An 18,853-nucleotide genomic window follows, 5' to 3' on the forward strand; every position below is an offset into this window, starting at 1 on the left:
AGTTTCGAGCCAGTCAGAAGAGCGGTATGCTCTTAAGGGGACGCAAGTGGAAACGGGTCCAGTCATTTTCCGCGACAGCGGTCCTTCAATCATGGGCGAGGTATAGCCTACACACGTTGCTTAATGTTCCAGCGGGCATAATCTAATCATTCGCGCACATTAAAGCAAACTGGCGAAATGATCTTGTGATAGCCTAATAAGAGCAGTATGTCAGCTTGCTGATTTCCGAAGGCAACCCCGGACACATCAAACGAAGCCAGTTGGTAAAAAAAAATTCAACGCGATGCAGGTGAACGGATAAACATCGAACCAGCAACTATTTCTCTCAGACACGGATCCCAACTTCTTCAAAGTGCATCATCTAATCATTCGCGCACATCAAAGCAAACTACTTCCACATTTCGCTTCGTGCATTTGCTTTCTCTACATACAAGCGTTGAGCAGCTTGCAATTCTCGCTGTGTCTGTCCGTGGCTGCTGCTCTCGAGCAGAGAGGGGAGGGGGTAAATCGGCTGTGTTTATTACGCTGGCGGCTTGACGCTGCTCTTAAGTCAAACGAGTGTGATTTATTGTGTGACAACTGACAAGCGAACTTATTTCGAGTTTTGCCGACCCCCCAAATAAGCCCCCCCCTCCCCCCGCCCCCCAACATACAGGCAAATTCGCTGATAGATTCCCACATGCGCGAGCCGAAGTGTGAAGGGAAATGTCCGATATTGACTTACAGGTAATTTTCCGGTACGCATGTGGGAAAACGGCTCGACAGGCACAAAAAGAAAGGGACAAAGTGTGAGGCTGTGGTGAGGTGGCAGTGTTGTAGTTCAGTAAGTCCTGGACACATTTTCAGGACTCGGACTTGGACTCGAGCATTCATGCATTCGGACTCGGAAGTTGGAGACGAGGACTTCTGAATTGATAGAACCTGGCTTTTTGTTTTTGTTCAATTCGGCATAAGATATTGATAGCTATATTAATACCGTTACATTATTGAATTGCGTTCAAGGACAGGCAAGTGTGTTCCACCTACATGTGGATTCACGCTCATGTTCAGTAACTGCAAACTTGGATTTGGACTTTGACTTAGGTAATGGGGACTCCACTCTGACTCTTCTGTGGTGACTTGGACTCGGGACACTGGGGACTTGAGAACTAGTGACCTGACTACAACACTGGGGCGTGGTGTACCTGCAGGCGGAGGCGGGGAGGCTCCAGGGGCCTGGTGTGGGGCCGGTGGAGGCGTGGGAGCGGCCGTGGGGCTGGGGCTGGCCTGGGGCTGCTGGTAGTACAGCTGGACGGGCAGGGGGAGAGCGCGCCGCCTCAGCCCCAGCAGCATGATGTGCACCTGCCCGCTGGCCTTGGCCTCCTCCTGCCGCCGCATCGTGTGGTTGGGGAACACCGTCCTGTAGAGAGGAGGGCAGGCGGGTGAACACAAGATGGAAATACTACCAGCAGCAGCACTGGAACTGATTTTACTGATCCCAGGGCAGTTTTTGACGGCAAGTAATAAAATCTGCAGTTCCTCCAATGGCCACTTGAGGCTGGCTACAAAAGGGAGTGATTGCCCATTCACCTTCATGTTAAAATGCCCGACCTTACAGCATAGTTAAACATATTTACAGCCTGGTTCAAAAAACAATTTTGGTCTGTATAGCTAATTTCACCTTTCATGACAACTGTATGGGGGAGGGGATTTTTTAATATAATTCAGTTGTTTAGAGTAAAATAGACGGTAAAATAGACTGTTTTGGACGTGATTGGCAGGTCGCCTGTCCATTGTCCATGCCAATCTCATACCAGCTGCTCAAGAACCAAGATGGCAGCAGCCAAAATGGCAAACTAGAGGCTTCAGAATGGTAGATCACAAGCCAACGGGTCACGTCACACTCACTCCGTCCATCTCTTTATACAGTCTATGGAGAAAAGACAGTTGCCATGGAGATGGGGGTGTAAATTGCAGTTGGGCCACAGGGCAGACACTTTCCTCCAGCAGGTTCTCCAGGTGGGCCCCTCATCTCTCGGTCTTTTCTCACTTTTGAATCCGTAGTATTTCCACACATCCGATTGAACTTTGTTGGTGGGCGATAGGATACAATAGGCAAGCCGAGCCTTCAGCTATGATGACGACTGACTGGAAAGATGTGGGCCGCCACCACTCCCCCTTGTGCCAAATGGCAAGTCACAATAAATCAGGAAATCAATAGGACTGTACGTTAGCAAAGTCAATCGCCAGGATATTCATGGCACGCTCATGTGACGATATTCACGATTACCCTGATAATAGAAATTCACCAAGATCAAATGATATTGTGTATTTTTATCATAAGATAAAATCTTACATCCTCCCATCCCTAACTCACAAATAAATGTCTGTTTTACTAATCCATTGCTGACTGATATCACAGAGTTTGTGAAAGATGCCCCCCTTTAATTTTTCTTGAGTGTTTCCATTTTACATTTGCTGTTCAAAGCACCCAGCAGCAGGTAGATTTGATGCACCAAACTTTCAATACATGCTGAATTTTTAGTGCGTAGTACATGAGTAACAAAGCATGCAACCGTACTCTCTCTGTCCTCTCATTTACTGCATAGAACATGAGTAACAAATGATACAACAGTACTGTCTCTGTCCTCTCATTTAGAACATGAGTAACAAATCATGCAACAGTCTCTCTGTCCTCTCATTTAGAACATGAGTAACAAATGATACAACAGTCTCTCTGTCCTCTCATTTAGAACATGAGTAACAAATGATACAACAGTCTCTCTGTCCTCTGATTTAGAACATGAGTAACAAATGATACAACAGTCTCTCTGTCCTCTCATTTAGAACATGAGTAACAAATCATGCAACAGTCTCTCTGTCCTCTGATTTATAACATGAGTAACAAATGATACAACAGTCTCTCTGTCCTCTCATTTAGAACATGAGTAACAAATGATGCAACAGTCTCTCTGTCCTCTCATTTAGAACATGAGTAACAAATGATGCAACAGTCTCTCTGTCCTCTCATTTAGAACATGAGTAACAAATGATGCAACAGTCTCTCTGTCCTCTGATTTATAACATGAGTAACAAATGATACAACAGTCTCTCTGTCCTCTCATTTAGAACATGAGTAACAAATGATACAACAGTCTCTCTGTCCTCTCATTTAGAACATGAGTAACAAATCATGCAACAGTCTCTCTGTCCTCTCATTTAGAACACGAGTAACAAATGATGCAACAGTCTCTCTGTCCTCTCATTTAGAACATGAGTAACAAATGATGCAACAGTCTCTCTGTCCTCTCATTTAGAACATGAGTAACAAATGATGCAACAGTCTCTCTGTCCTCTCATTTAGAACATGAGTAACAAATGATACAACAGTCTCTCTGTCCTCTCATTTAGAACATGAGTAACAAATGATACAACAGTCTCTCTGTCCTCTCATTTAGAACATGAGTAACAAATGATGCAACAGTCTCTCTGTCCTCTCATTTAGAACATGAGTAACAAATCATGCAACAGTCTCTGTCCTCTCATTTATAACATGAGTAACAAATCATGCAACAGTCTCTCTGTCCTCTCATTTAGAACATGAGTAACAAATGATGCAACAGTCTCTCTGTCCTCTCATTTAGAACATGAGTAACAAATGATGCAACAGTCTCTCTGTCCTCTCATTTAGAACATGAGTAACAAATGATGCAACAGTCTCTCTGTCCTCTCATTTAGAACATGAGTAACAAATGATGCAACAGTCTCTCTGTCCTCTGATTTATAACATGAGTAACAAATGATACAACAGTCTCTCTGTCCTCTCATTTAGAACATGAGTAACAAATGATACAACAGTCTCTCTGTCCTCTCATTTAGAACATGAGTAACAAATCATGCAACAGTCTCTCTGTCCTCTCATTTAGAACACGAGTAACAAATGATGCAACAGTCTCTCTGTCCTCTCATTTAGAACATGAGTAACAAATGATGCAACAGTCTCTCTGTCCTCTCATTTAGAACATGAGTAACAAATGATGCAACAGTCTCTCTGTCCTCTCATTTAGAACATGAGTAACAAATGATACAACAGTCTCTCTGTCCTCTCATTTAGAACATGAGTAACAAATGATACAACAGTCTCTCTGTCCTCTCATTTAGAACATGAGTAACAAATGATGCAACAGTCTCTCTGTCCTCTCATTTAGAACATGAGTAACAAATCATGCAACAGTCTCTGTCCTCTCATTTATAACATGAGTAACAAATCATGCAACAGTCTCTCTGTCCTCTCATTTAGAACATGAGTAACAAATGATGCAACAGTCTCTCTGTCCTCTCATTTAGAACATGAGTAACAAATGATGCAACAGTCTCTCTGTCCTCTCATTTAGAACATGAGTAACAAATGATACAACAGTCTCTCTGTCCTCTCATTTAGAACATGAGTAACAAATGATACAACAGTCTCTCTGTCCTCTCATTTAGAACACGAGTAACAAATCATGCAACAGTCTCTCTGTCCTCTGATTTAGAACATGAGTAACAAATCATGCAACAGTCTCTCTGTCCTCTCATTTATAACATGAGTAACAAATCATGCAACAGTCTCTCTGTCCTCTCATTTAGAACATGAGTAACAAATGATGCAACAGTCTCTCTGTCCTCTCATTTAGAACATGAGTAACAAATGATGCAACCGTCTCTCTGTCCTCTCATTTAGAACATGAGTAACAAATGATGCAACAGTCTCTCTGTCCTCTCATTTAGAACATGAGTAACAAATGATGCAACAGTCTCTCTGTCCTCTCATTTAGAACATGAGTAACAAATGATACAACAGTCTCTCTGTCCTCTCATTTAGAACATGAGTAACAAATCATGCAACAGTATCTCTGTCCTCTCATTTAGAACATGAGTAACAAATGATACAACAGTGTCTCTGTCCTCTCATTTAGAACATGAGTAACAAATCATGCAACAGTCTCTCTGTCCTCTCATTTAGAACATGAGTAACAAATGATGCAACAGTCTCTCTGTCCTCTCATTTAGAACATGAGTAACAAATGATGCAACAGTCTCTCTGTCCTCTCATTTAGAACATGAGTAACAAATGATGCAACAGTCTCTCTGTCCTCTCATTTAGAACATGAGTAACAAATGATGCAACAGTGTCTCTGTCCTCTCATTTAGAACATGAGTAACAAATTATACAACAGTCTCTCTGTCCTCTCATTTAGAACATGAGTAACAAATCATGCAACAGTCTCTCTGTCCTCTGATTTAGAACATGAGTAACAAATGATGCAACAGTCTCTCTGTCCTCTGATTTAGAACATGAGTAACAAATGATGCAACAGTCTCTCTGTCCTCTCATTTACTGCATAGAACATGAGTAACAAATGATGCAACAGTCTCTCTGTCCTCTCATTTAGAACATGAGTAACAAATGATACAACAGTCTCTCTGTCCTCTCATTTAGAACATGAGTAACAAATGATACAACAGTCTCTCTGTCCTCTCATTTAGAACATGAGTAACAAATGATGCAACAGTCTCTCTGTCCTCTCATTTAGAACATGAGTAACAAATGATGCAACAGTCTCTCTGTCCTCTCATTTAGAACATGAGTAACAAATGATGCAACAGTCTCTCTGTCCTCTCATTTAGAACATGAGTAACAAATGATGCAACAGTCTCTCTGTCCTCTCATTTAGAACATGAGTAACAAATGATGCAACAGTCTCTCTGTCCTCTCATTTAGAACATGAGTAACAAATGATACAACAGTCTCTCTGTCCTCTCATTTAGAACATGAGTAACAAATCATGCAACAGTCTCTCTGTCCTCTCATTTAGAACATGAGTAACAAATGATACAACAGTGTCTCTGTCCTCTCATTTAGAACATGAGTAACAAATCATGCAACAGTCTCTCTGTCCTCTCATTTAGAACATGAGTAACAAATGATACAACAGTGTCTCTGTCCTCTCATTTAGAACATGAGTAACAAATCATGCAACAGTCTCTCTGTCCTCTCATTTAGAACATGAGTAACAAATGATACAACAGTCTCTCTGTCCTCTCATTTAGAACATGAGTAACAAATGATACAACAGTGTCTCTGTCCTCTCATTTAGAACATGAGTAACAAATCATGCAACAGTCTCTCTGTCCTCTCATTTAGAACATGAGTAACAAATGATGCAACAGTCTCTCTGTCCTCTCATTTAGAACATGAGTAACAAATGATGCAACAGTCTCTCTGTCCTCTCATTTAGAACATGAGTAACAAATGATGCAACAGTCTCTCTGTCCTCTCATTTAGAACATGAGTAACAAATGATGCAACAGTCTCTCTGTCCTCTCATTTAGAACATGAGTAACAAATGATACAACAGTCTCTCTGTCCTCTCATTTAGAACATGAGTAACAAATCATGCAACAGTCTCTCTGTCCTCTCATTTAGAACATGAGTAACAAATGATACAACAGTGTCTCTGTCCTCTCATTTAGAACATGAGTAACAAATCATGCAACAGTCTCTCTGTCCTCTCATTTAGAACATGAGTAACAAATCATGCAACAGTCTCTCTGTCCTCTCATTTAGAACATGAGTAACAAATGATGCAACAGTCTCTCTGTCCTCTCATTTAGAACATGAGTAACAAATGATGCAACAGTCTCTCTGTCCTCTCATTTAGAACATGAGTAACAAATGATGCAACAGTCTCTCTGTCCTCTCATTTAGAACATGAGTAACAAATCATGCAACAGTCTCTCTGTCCTCTGATTTAGAACATGAGTAACAAATCATGCAACAGTCTCTCTGTCCTCTGATTTAGAACATGAGTAACAAATGATGCAACAGTCTCTCTGTCCTCTCATTTACTGCATAGAACATGAGTAACAAATGATGCAACAGTCTCTCTGTCCTCTCATTTAGAACATGAGTAACAAATGATACAACAGTCTCTCTGTCCTCTCATTTAGAACATGAGTAACAAATGATACAACAGTCTCTCTGTCCTCTCATTTAGAACATGAGTAACAAATCATGCAACAGTCTCTCTGTCCTCTCATTTAGAACATGAGTAACAAATGATGCAACAGTCTCTCTGTCCTCTCATTTAGAACATGAGTAACAAATGATGCAACAGTCTCTCTGTCCTCTCATTTAGAACATGAGTAACAAATGATACAACAGTCTCTCTGTCCTCTCATTTAGAACATGAGTAACAAATCATGCAACAGTCTCTCTGTCCTCTCATTTAGAACATGAGTAACAAATGATGCAACAGTACTGTCTCTGTCCTCTCATTTAGAACATGAGTAACAAATCATGCAACAGTCTCTCTGTCCTCTCATTTAGAACATGAGTAACAAATGATGCAACAGTACTGTCTCTGTCCTCTCATTTAGAACATGAGTAACAAATGATACAACAGTCTCTCTGTCCTCTCATTTAGAACATGAGTAACAAATGATACAACAGTCTCTCTGTCCTCTCATTTAGAACATGAGTAACAAATCATGCAACAGTCTCTCTGTCCTCTCATTTAGAACATGAGTAACAAATGATACAACAGTCTCTCTGTCCTCTCATTTAGAACATGAGTAACAAATGATACAACAGTCTCTCTGTCCTCTCATTTAGAACATGAGTAACAAATGATGCAACAGTCTCTCTGTCCTCTCATTTAGAACATGAGTAACAAATGATACAACAGTCTCTCTGTCCTCTCATTTAGAACATGAGTAACAAATGATACAACAGTCTCTCTGTCCTCTCATTTAGAACATGAGTAACAAATCATGCAACAGTCTCTCTGTCCTCTCATTTAGAACATGAGTAACAAATGATGCAACAGTACTGTCTCTGTCCTCTCATTTAGAACATGAGTAACAAATCATGCAACAGTCTCTGTCCTCTCATTTAGAACATGAGTAACAAATCATGCAACAGTCTCTCTGTCCTCTCATTTAGAACATGAGTAACAAATGATGCAACAGTACTGTCTCTGTCCTCTCATTTAGAACATGAGTAACAAATCATGCAACAGTCTCTCTGTCCTCTCATTTAGAACATGAGTAACAAATGATACAACAGTCTCTCTGTCCTCTCATTTAGAACATGAGTAACAAATCATGCAACAGTCTCTCTGTCCTCTCATTTAGAACATGAGTAACAAATCATGCAACAGTCTCTCTGTCCTCTCATTTAGAACATGAGTAACAAATGATGCAACAGTCTCTCTGTCCTCTCATTTAGAACATGAGTAACAAATCATGCAACAGTCTCTCTGTCCTCTCATTTAGAACATGAGTAACAAATGATACAACAGTCTCTCTGTCCTCTCATTTAGAACATGAGTAACAAATGATACAACAGTCTCTCTGTCCTCTCATTTAGAACATGAGTAACAAATCATGCAACAGTCTCTCTGTCCTCTCATTTAGAACATGAGTAACAAATGATACAACAGTCTCTCTGTCCTCTCATTTAGAACATGAGTAACAAATGATACAACAGTCTCTCTGTCCTCTCATTTAGAACATGAGTAACAAATGATGCAACAGTCTCTCTGTCCTCTCATTTAGAACATGAGTAACAAATGATACAACAGTCTCTCTGTCCTCTCATTTAGAACATGAGTAACAAATGATACAACAGTCTCTCTGTCCTCTCATTTAGAACATGAGTAACAAATCATGCAACAGTCTCTCTGTCCTCTCATTTAGAACATGAGTAACAAATGATGCAACAGTACTGTCTCTGTCCTCTCATTTAGAACATGAGTAACAAATCATGCAACAGTCTCTGTCCTCTCATTTAGAACATGAGTAACAAATCATGCAACAGTCTCTCTGTCCTCTCATTTAGAACATGAGTAACAAATGATGCAACAGTACTGTCTCTGTCCTCTCATTTAGAACATGAGTAACAAATCATGCAACAGTCTCTCTGTCCTCTCATTTAGAACATGAGTAACAAATGATACAACAGTCTCTCTGTCCTCTCATTTAGAACATGAGTAACAAATCATGCAACAGTCTCTCTGTCCTCTCATTTAGAACATGAGTAACAAATCATGCAACAGTCTCTCTGTCCTCTCATTTAGAACATGAGTAACAAATGATGCAACAGTCTCTCTGTCCTCTCATTTAGAACATGAGTAACAAATCATGCAACAGTCTCTCTGTCCTCTCATTTAGAACATGAGTAACAAATGATGCAACAGTCTCTCTGTCCTCTCATTTAGAACATGAGTAACAAATGATGCAACAGTCTCTCTGTCCTCTCATTTAGAACATGAGTAACAAATGATGCAACAGTCTCTCTGTCCTCTCATTTAGAACATGAGTAACAAATCATGCAACAGTCTCTCTGTCCTCTCATTTAGAACATGAGTAACAAATGATGCAACAGTCTCTCTGTCCTCTCATTTAGAACATGAGTAACAAATCATGCAACAGTCTCTCTGTCCTCTCATTTAGAACATGAGTAACAAATGATACAACAGTCTCTCTGTCCTCTCATTTAGAACATGAGTAACAAATGATGCAACAGTCTCTCTGTCCTCTCATTTATAACATGAGTAACAAATGATGCAACAGTCTCTCTGTCCTCTCATTTATAACATGAGTAACAAATGATGCAACAGTCTCTCTGTCCTCTCATTTAGAACATGAGTAACAAATCATGCAACAGTCTCTCTGTCCTCTCATTTAGAACATGAGTAACAAATGATGCAACAGTCTCTCTGTCCTCTCATTTAGAACATGAGTAACAAATCATGCAACAGTCTCTCTGTCCTCTCATTTAGAACATGAGTAACAAATCATGCAACAGTCTCTCTGTCCTCTCATTTAGAACATGAGTAACAAATCATGCAACAGTCTCTCTTTCCTCTCATTTGCAGCTCAATGCTGTTTTGCAGCATCTATCTAGAAAATGTTCCTTGCTTCTTCTTCTCGCTCTTTACTACTATCTAGCTTCAGGCCGTTTGTTCTTATTAGTCAATGAACTCATCACAGCAGCTCTGCTTGCCAGTAACTAACTGGGTATCAAAACAGACAAATGCCTTGAGTTTATTGCCTCTCCTGGAGAAAAAAAAAGCATTGTTGTAACGCAGGTTGAATGTGTATGAAGTCACAGCAGTTGTGTGTAGAGACTCAGGACTGACCAGAGACATTTGAGAAAGCCGGTAGAGTTCAGGATGTTGCTGCGTCCCATCTTGTTGCACGTGGCCAGGTACTCCGAGTACATTTCTGACCGCGACACCGAGCCCTCGGGGTTCGCCTCAAAGTGAGCGTTCAGCCTGTTGAACAAACACAAACAGGAAATATTACTCACCTAATAAAGCAATTATTTGGTGGTAAACTGACAAAAATGCTTTCCTTTGGACACAGAAACAGACTTTCTGTGTCCGATTTCTTTTATTTTTTAACAAGAGACAACTGCAGTCGTAAAGCAGAGAGACTATTTGAAATCAGCTTTTTCATCGAGTCGTTTCCTCAAACCACAAATAGGAATATTAAAATGAATGTCCTGAAATTGGACAATGTGGAGCAAAGTCAAGATTAAACTGGGGAGACTTGGGCAGAGACACAGACCAGCGTTCATACACACATTACAAAACGAAATTCAAAGACTTTCAAGCACTTTTTCAAGCTATTTCTTTTTTCATTTTCAAGGACTTCATGCAAATCAAATAATTGATTTTCAAATATAAATTTGTCCCAAAAGGGGCATCAAATTTGCATTATATTACATTGTGTCTGTAACAAGTTAATTCTACTATCAATCTTGTGAATGGGACGGGATAATATTTGTCTATTGCTTTGACTTTGAACAGATGCTCATACCTCAGTAAGCACCTTTTGTCTTTTTAATACCAACTTTGGTCAAAATATAAGAGGTGACAGTCACTGACAGACAGCGTTACGTGGTTCATGTGAAATTCAAAGACTTTTAAGCACCTTGTTTAAAAAAAGACTGTATGAGAGGGGAACAAACAAAGCTGGGGTTAGGTGGGAAAGGAAAAGAAGGATGAAGGGAAGCAAGAAAGGAATGTTTTAGTATGCGAGCGTCTTACCACTGCAGCGTAAACTTCTCCCCGTCCAGCTCAACGATACCAGGTGGTGGAGGAGTGGACTGAACCAGAACCCTCGTTGCTGAAAAGACAAAGAAACAATAACGCTCATGAATAATCTATTGAATGCTGAAAGACACCACTGCAGTGCACAAGAAAAAATAAATACAATAAAAAGGGGGGAATGGTTTCCATCTATTGATTCAATGAAGTCTGAGTTTGTGGCATTCCCCAGGTTGTCCACTAGATGTCAGCAAACCGATAACTTTGCATTGTAGTCCTGTGTAGTTCACTGGCATTGACCCTGCCAAGGTTAGGGGAATCGATTCCCATTGGGGGTCACACCTGCTAATCCACATACTGTACACTCGCGGTGTGTGAGGCACTCCAGCAGTCATTTTTATAGCCATTTCATCTTTAATTCTCTTATCTCCTTCTACTGAAATGGGGGCAAGCAGCACCAATCCATTTTCAAAGCTGATGTTTTACTGAAGCGAGTGCGGCTTGGAGGATCACATGTATGCCAATTTACCAGTGGACCCTTGTAGATCAGAGAATGTCTTCAGTCATTTTACTCAAGGTGTGTATGAGGCCCGGAAGCAGGGTCTAAAGTTAACACACACCAAGTGCCAACTGCGGGTAAAACTTATCTTTCGTGCAGGGATGTCAAACACACGGCCCACGGGCCAAAACCGGACGAGCAAAGGGTCCAATCCGGCCCACGGGATGACTTTGCAAAGTGTGAAAATTGCACTGAGAATTCCTTCAATGCAATGTGATGCACTTGTGAAGGCTAATATAAGAGGTACCAGCTTTCAGGAGCAGGTTAAATATTAAATAGCCTATTCATGTGTTCTGTATTCATCAATGGTAAACTATTTTCATTACCCTTGACTATAGAGAATTGCACAGTTGTTGCTAACTGTCAACAACTGTGCAATTAACAGTAGATTTGACCATTTTATTTGATGGTAGCTGAGCTGATCCTATGTGAAAACGTGATCTTAAAATGTACCTGTCATTCTTTACACTAAAAGCAATAGGAACATTTTGAGGTGTGGTTATTGGGACCAAATTGGCTGGTGTGTGACCCGTGAACTAAAAGGAGCAGGACACCCCTGCTTTAGCAGATCAATCATCAAGGGACACTTTCCCCTGCTCTAATCAAATCAAAGCTAATCAATGTCTATATCAACTCGCTTGGATGTTGTTAGAGACAATCACTTTACACTCCTGTTCATTTTGTGAATTCATGGCCTACAGAATATATCGATTCAATCTCAAACAGAACGTTTTGATACCCAGGATTCTAAGGTATGGCACAATAGAGACCTTTAAACCTCTCAACAAGATGAAAAATAAAGTCTGATGTCAGTCACCACAGTAGGAACACATAGATGGACCTTTATTGCAAGTTTGTAGTTAGCCAGGCTAATGAAATTCATCAAATTAACTGGTTAAGAGTTAAGATGTCCAGGTTTGTTTATAGTTTTGTCTTCCGACAGAATGACACATGAATGCAACGCTGTTCGGCAGCCGACTGGGAAATCCCGGATGTCGGACTTTCCCACCAGGACATGAACGCACAATTTACCCCGTTAATCTGGCAGGAGGTCGAATTTAGAATCTCCGCCTCATTCGGGAAGAAAAATGATGTCACGCTTCCCTCGTCAAAATCCCCTCCAGCAGCGTCAGCGATATCGTGTGTGCAACGGACAGATGGAAGACGAGACAGACGATAGACAGATAATCCTCAGACTCACCGGGTACAGCCGCGCCCTGTACAGCAGCGGGTACCTGCTCCACCAGCTGCGGCCGAACCTCCGCTACCTGGTTGGCAGCCTGGTTGGCGCTCGCCTGGTGCTCGATTAAGCGCACCGCTGTGAGGGCGTCCGGTCCAAACGTGTGCAGATCAACCGATACTAAGCGCACCAGCAGGTCTGACAGGGAGAGAGAGAGCGAGGGAAACGACACACACACGGGTCAGTACAGCACGACTTGGTACAAACCCAATCACATGGGACTTTTGTGTTCAAGCCCTGATTCTGGGCAGTGTGAATCTAAAAAAAACAACAAAGGTAAAAATATAGCCAAATAAGGTAAAAACATAGCCAAGTAAAGTAAAGATGATCTAAACTGTAGGTATGATCTAAGACAGTGGTTCCCAAACTGGAGGACGGGTACTTGAGAGAAAGGGTAGGATGTAAAGATGTAAGAATAAATGATGAAAATAAATGAACTAAATCTGCTCAGGAGGCACTAATGCCAACTTTTTCACTCCATTACTTATTTTGTAATGTTATATTCTTCAAAAGGTGTGTTATCATTCATTCTTTACATCATACGCTATAGTTTTCTCTTGCAGTTTTTCTCAGTAAAATGTAATCACTAAAGGGGGTACGGTACTTGGATTCAGAAATTATCCAAAAAAGTTTGAGAACCACTATTCTAAGAGTGTCACTCAAACATCTAAAACACAAGATGTACAAGCGGGGGACTTGACACCAGATGATGGGTACCTATGCTGTGGTCGACGGAGGCGATTTTGCTGCAGGGGATCTCCCCCAGCTGGGCCAGCAGGTAGAGCACCTCCAGAGAGGCCATGAGGAGCATGAGGTCGGGCAGGCTGAGCAAGGCCATCACCTCCTTGTACGACTCCTGGTCCACATACTCACAGATCAGCACAGAGTTGTCCTCCGCCTTGCTCAGGTTGCCCAGGATCTCCATTGCTGCGGGGAGAAGACACAGACACACCTAACTTTAGACACTTCCTACAGCATATTGAAAAACCTATGCACTGTGTAGTCATATTAATGAATATGGGTAGTCATTCAGTCTGTGTAACTCTTGTCAGTTCAATATTCTCATTATAAACAACAATTTGGCAAATCATAAAATTGGGTGCAATATTCTAAAAAAATATCAACTTTTTGCCTCTCGATATAGAAATGTGGAATTCTAGATAGTTTGTTCTCATTTTGTTTTGGAAAATATTGTACTATAATAATATTGTAATATTTCTGATTGATGTTGACCACATAGCAGTGGGGTCAGGAGGACCCCCCAGTGGCTCTTAAGATCATCTTGGGAAGTGGGGAAGAAGAGGCTGGCTTGAAATAGCCTGAGCAGGAGGCAGGAAACTCACCTCTCATTTTGAGGAAGCGGTCCCTGGACATCAAGCATTTGGTGATGGTGTGAAACATCAGATGGGTCGTCCGAAAGTCAACGGGATCCAGCTGCAGCTAGAAGAGGTCACATAGGTTTGAGTCAGTCTGTGATCGCACCATCCACAAATAGTTAGCCGTGATTTTTTTTTTATTCAATATGTAAAGAGGGCTGCAGACAGGCTACCCCACCACTCTGCATGTAGCACCTGAGAGCATAGGTACACAGCCAGGTGTCAAAGCACCTGATGGCAAACACAGCCAGGTGTCAAAGCACCTGATAGCATACACAGCCAGGTGTCAAAGCACCTGATAGCATACACAGCCAGGTGTCAAAGCACCTGATAGCATACACAGCCAGGTGAAACTCAAGTGACAAACAAGGAGCAAATGAAACAAAGTAACGGAATGAGGAATGGAACCAATTACTGCTGCAGGTGTGGAATTAATGAAGTAAAGCGACTACTTTTTAAATGAGTAAGTAAGAGTAATTTGTTACATTCTCCGGGGAACTTTCCCAACACTGTGTATAATTATGCCTCACTATTTTAGCTTTCACAGTTCATTATCGCAGAATATTGCCAGGTTGGCATCACGTCACGTAAAAACGGCATGAATAGGAATAATTAACAATTGGTGGTCGTGACTTGTGATCTTGCAAAAATAATCATTGTCTTTGTTGTAGCCATAATGGTGCAGCTCCAGTAGGACTATAACGTCTCTCGCTGGCTCGCCTGTTGAACTGGCAGTGCTCATTTCTACCATGCCTCGTTGGTTTACCCTCGAGGTCTCACCCGCTTCGCAGGGCTCGCAGACGCAGCTCGGCCGCTGCACACACGTGCAGTTAAGCAATTGTGCGCCGCGCGGAAAACTGCCGCCCAATTATATTAGTAAGATGGTTAATGTGAACAGATTGCACTGACACACTCTGCTGGCAGAGAAGTGCTGGCAGTATGTCTGAATTAGGGGTGTCAAAAATAATCGATTATAAGATGCATCGCGATGTGGACGTGCACGATTCTGCATCGATTCACAAATGTCAAAAATCGATGATAAAAAAAAAAAAAATAATAATAATCAAATAAAATATAATGGAAGTACATGCAGTTCTTTATTTTAATTATGGATCATAATACAATGCAATTCCAAATGCACTTTTATTTTCAAAGTAGCCACACAGTGAGAAAAAAGAAAGTGAGAAAAAATAAATCATGTATTGCGGAAAAAAGTGATGCATCGATTTAAGATGCATCGAGATGTATCGATAATCGTAATCGAATCGTAGCCCTCTGAATCATAATCGAATCGAATCGTGAGGCCAGTGAAGATTCACAGCCCTAGTCTGAATAGTGCGTTACTCCCCCGAACGCGACCATCCAATTAATGACATCCAAGACTTAACTGATCCTATCAGGGCCACTACAGTGTATACAGTATAGCTGCTAAAAATAGGAGTGCTGACGTGTTATCATGTACCTGGATCTCATAGCGACACATTGGAGTTAAAAGTTGAATCAAGTCCTTGTGCTTCACTGTGATTTCAGAGCCAAACTAGTTTACTAAACATTCTGTCTTTCTAAATCTTCTCACAGATCTTCTCTTCCGGATTTGAGGATTTTGGTCCGTGTTCAATGAGATGTTTACAGGCAGCAGCAGCTGGAGAAAGTGACGACATGTCATCTTGGCTCTATCAATATTCGTCATGACAAACCGGAGGCTTTGGAGTTGACGCAACACACTCTCTCGCAGCCCTCTTGGAGGTCCTCAGCTCTGTGAACAGCTGACTGTGTGTCTGTCTGAAGTGAACAGACAGCTCATCAGCTCCCTCTCAATTTCTTTTTTTCTTTCAGATTGTTTCCACTTTTTCTCCCAATTGTACATGTCTGATTTCCCCCAGTCGCTCCACCCCCTCTGCCCATCTGGCCCCCTGTAGCTCCACCCCCTCTGCCCATCTGGTCCCCTGTAGCTCCACCCCCTCTGCCCATCTGGGGAGTGTCGACTCTCACATGCCTCCTCCGATGAATGAACAGGCACCCCGGATGACCACAGGAGGCACTGGTGCAGCGACCAGGACACAAACCCTTGTCCGGTTTCCCACCCGCAGACACGGCCAATCTGCCTATTTCACATCCCACCCAAATCACCCATTTTGTGTCAAAAAAAAGCAGGAAGTAAAGCAGGTGCAAGCAAGACTCTAGCACCTTTTACACAGCTTGTGAAAGCCGTGATCGTTGCGGCATCGTTACGCCTCGCCTCCTGTGTAAAAGTCACAAGGATGGAACGGCCGCGGCTAGACATTAATTACGCCTTTCGTTACGCAGTGGACCTAGTATCAGCCGCGAATCAACGTCTGTTAAAGGGTACCCACAGGAAGACGGATCGAAAATTCGGTCCGATTACAGGCACTAGGCGGCCATCTTGACTGCAGAATTTTCTCCTCGAAATGAAGATGGATTGATGGCAGATATGATTGGTGGAAATGGGGTTGAAATTTGATAGTGCAATGTGACGTCAGCAAAATGAAACACAATGTGAGTTCACGGATCCGCATGGTTTTAACCACGCTAAGATCCCCCAAAAACAAGCTCCAGAAGCATGCGTTCAGCGAGATGGAAGACGCACCTCGGCGGCCACGTTGCCCAACGTGTCGAGCCCCAGCTGTCTGAGGGAGATGAGGTTACAGTGGGCGCACAGCAACAGGAAGCGCAGGCACGTTCGGTTGGCCGCCAGCAGCTTGACGTTGGTCTCCTCGAAGGAGAGGTTCCTCAGGATGACGGCCACCTGCAGCACCCGCTGGCCCTCCATGTCGGTGATGCCCGAGGCCCGCGGCGGGTGGAACAGGCTCTGCCAGGGCCCGGCGCCCGACGTACCATCTGCAGAGGGGGGAGCAGAGCACGGCACACACCTCAAAACCCATCTCCACATTACTGCTCAGTCGCTGAAAGTCACTATTTGACTCACCTGCGAAAGGCTGCTAAACTACAAAACTGTAGTTTACCAGTTTTGTTGTGTATAGAAAAAATAACAAATACACATTTATCAAGGAAATATTTCAGTATTAGTAGGTAGTAGTTACAGTAGTATTTGGCATCGGTGAAGTGTGCCAATGCTGAGAGTTCCAATATGGTAAGTTTTAAAATACCAAACTATACATTGGTTTAAAGTAAAAAAAATAAAAAATAAATTTCGGGTACCTTGTTGTTAAATTTGGGGTGTTTTTTTTTACTTTCAAGTCTTGTTAAAGCACTCCATAAACTCAATTGTGGCTGACGGATATGACCTCTGTTATACGGATGGAGACACATAGGTTCCTGAGGACCAACTCACTTAAGAAATTCTCTGCCATCTGGGACCCGTTTCTAGCCTACCTCGTTGAGGTTGGGGGCGACGGGTGATTCGCCAGACTGGTTTCTCATGGAGCCTGTGTGGGATCCCGGGCACAATACCTCTTACAAGCATATAAGCACCTTATGCGACTGGTAGTAGGGATGCAGCGGTTTCCGGTTTGAAGGTATACCGCGGTTTGAAAAAGCCACGGTATCAAAACCACTAAATTTTGCCGTCATACCTTCTCCACGGTATCAGCTGTTTCCCTGAGAGAAAGTGCCCAGGTCCCTTGCAGAGACAGAGTGCAGTTACGCGGCCCCTCCCCCCTGCTGCATGTGTGTGTAGACTAGAGCAATCAGTAGCTGGCAGACCGCAGCTATCATCATCAAGGAGTCATCATTGTTTTGAGTGGCGTGCCGCGTGACAATGGTTGCCAGAGAGGTGAAGAACCCCCCGAACTTTTTCCCCAGTCAAAAAAGGACAAAATCGGTAGTGTGGGACTATTTTGGTTATCAGAAAAACGGATGGCCAGGGCTTACAGGAGGAAGGACAGCCAACATGCAAGACATGCAGGCGAAGAGTGGCTGCACTAGGAGGCAATAGCCTACCTCAAACATGATAGCCCATCAACACCAGCCGTCCTCATTTGCAAAATTCAAGGTACTTAACGTTGTCTTGCTTCATCATACATCACATCGGACATAACGCTAAACCATTTCCACCGGCAGGTTTGAGGAGTAGCTAACATTAACGTAAGATAAACACTCATGACTCATCATAGGCTATCGTTAACATGGCTAATTAGCATCAGCTGACTAACGTTAACGTAACTTCTTGACTGAGTGATCACGTCTTGTGTAGGCCAGGCTGGCCAGCGCCTCGTTATCAAAAACATATTGAACTGAAGAGAAGTAACGTTCAATAATGTAGAAACTAAGACTCCTCCAACCTGCCAGTGAATTGAGGCACAAACAGTGTGTGTGTGTGTGTGAGAGAGAAGGGGAAAAGAAGACAAGCGCTCAGCACAGGGGGAGAGGCTAATGTGTGAGAGGGGTGTGTGTGAGTGGGGGTGTGCGCCATCAACGTGAAACAATCATTTGTGTCCAGTGCAGTCAGTGTCCATCCGATTTTTACAAAAGATTAGCATCTATTTGATATTATGTGTTTTAGTTTTACATAAAATTAGATTAAATAAATCGTCATTTATGATAAGTAAGAATAGTACTGTTATATATCCAAGCACACACACATTCGCAACAGTTAACTGTCATTACAGATGTAGGTTAC

The 18,853-nt window shown here is 42.3% G+C and overlaps 1 protein-coding gene across 1 annotated transcript in view; it reads right to left on the reverse strand.

Moving 5' to 3' along the window:
- The window catches only part of arid2 (AT-rich interactive domain 2), a 79,847-nt gene that overhangs the window by 22,208 nt on the left and 38,786 nt on the right, over window positions 1-18,853 (reverse strand). The window contains exons 8-14 of the mRNA XM_083655746.1: window positions 16,862-17,112; window positions 14,221-14,317; window positions 13,595-13,804; window positions 12,839-13,015; window positions 11,079-11,157; window positions 10,167-10,301; window positions 1,185-1,399 (exon numbers count right to left, since the gene is read on the reverse strand). Of these exons, the coding sequence (XP_083511872.1) occupies window positions 1,185-1,399; window positions 10,167-10,301; window positions 11,079-11,157; window positions 12,839-13,015; window positions 13,595-13,804; window positions 14,221-14,317; window positions 16,862-17,112 (1,164 nt within the window). The remainder of the gene's footprint in view (window positions 1-1,184; window positions 1,400-10,166; window positions 10,302-11,078; window positions 11,158-12,838; window positions 13,016-13,594; window positions 13,805-14,220; window positions 14,318-16,861; window positions 17,113-18,853) is intronic.

The sequence above is a fragment of the Poromitra crassiceps genome (genome assembly GCF_964638095.1).
Source record: "Poromitra crassiceps genome assembly, chromosome: 2".
In the NCBI taxonomy this organism is placed as follows: domain Eukaryota; kingdom Metazoa; phylum Chordata; class Actinopteri; order Beryciformes; family Melamphaidae; genus Poromitra; species Poromitra crassiceps.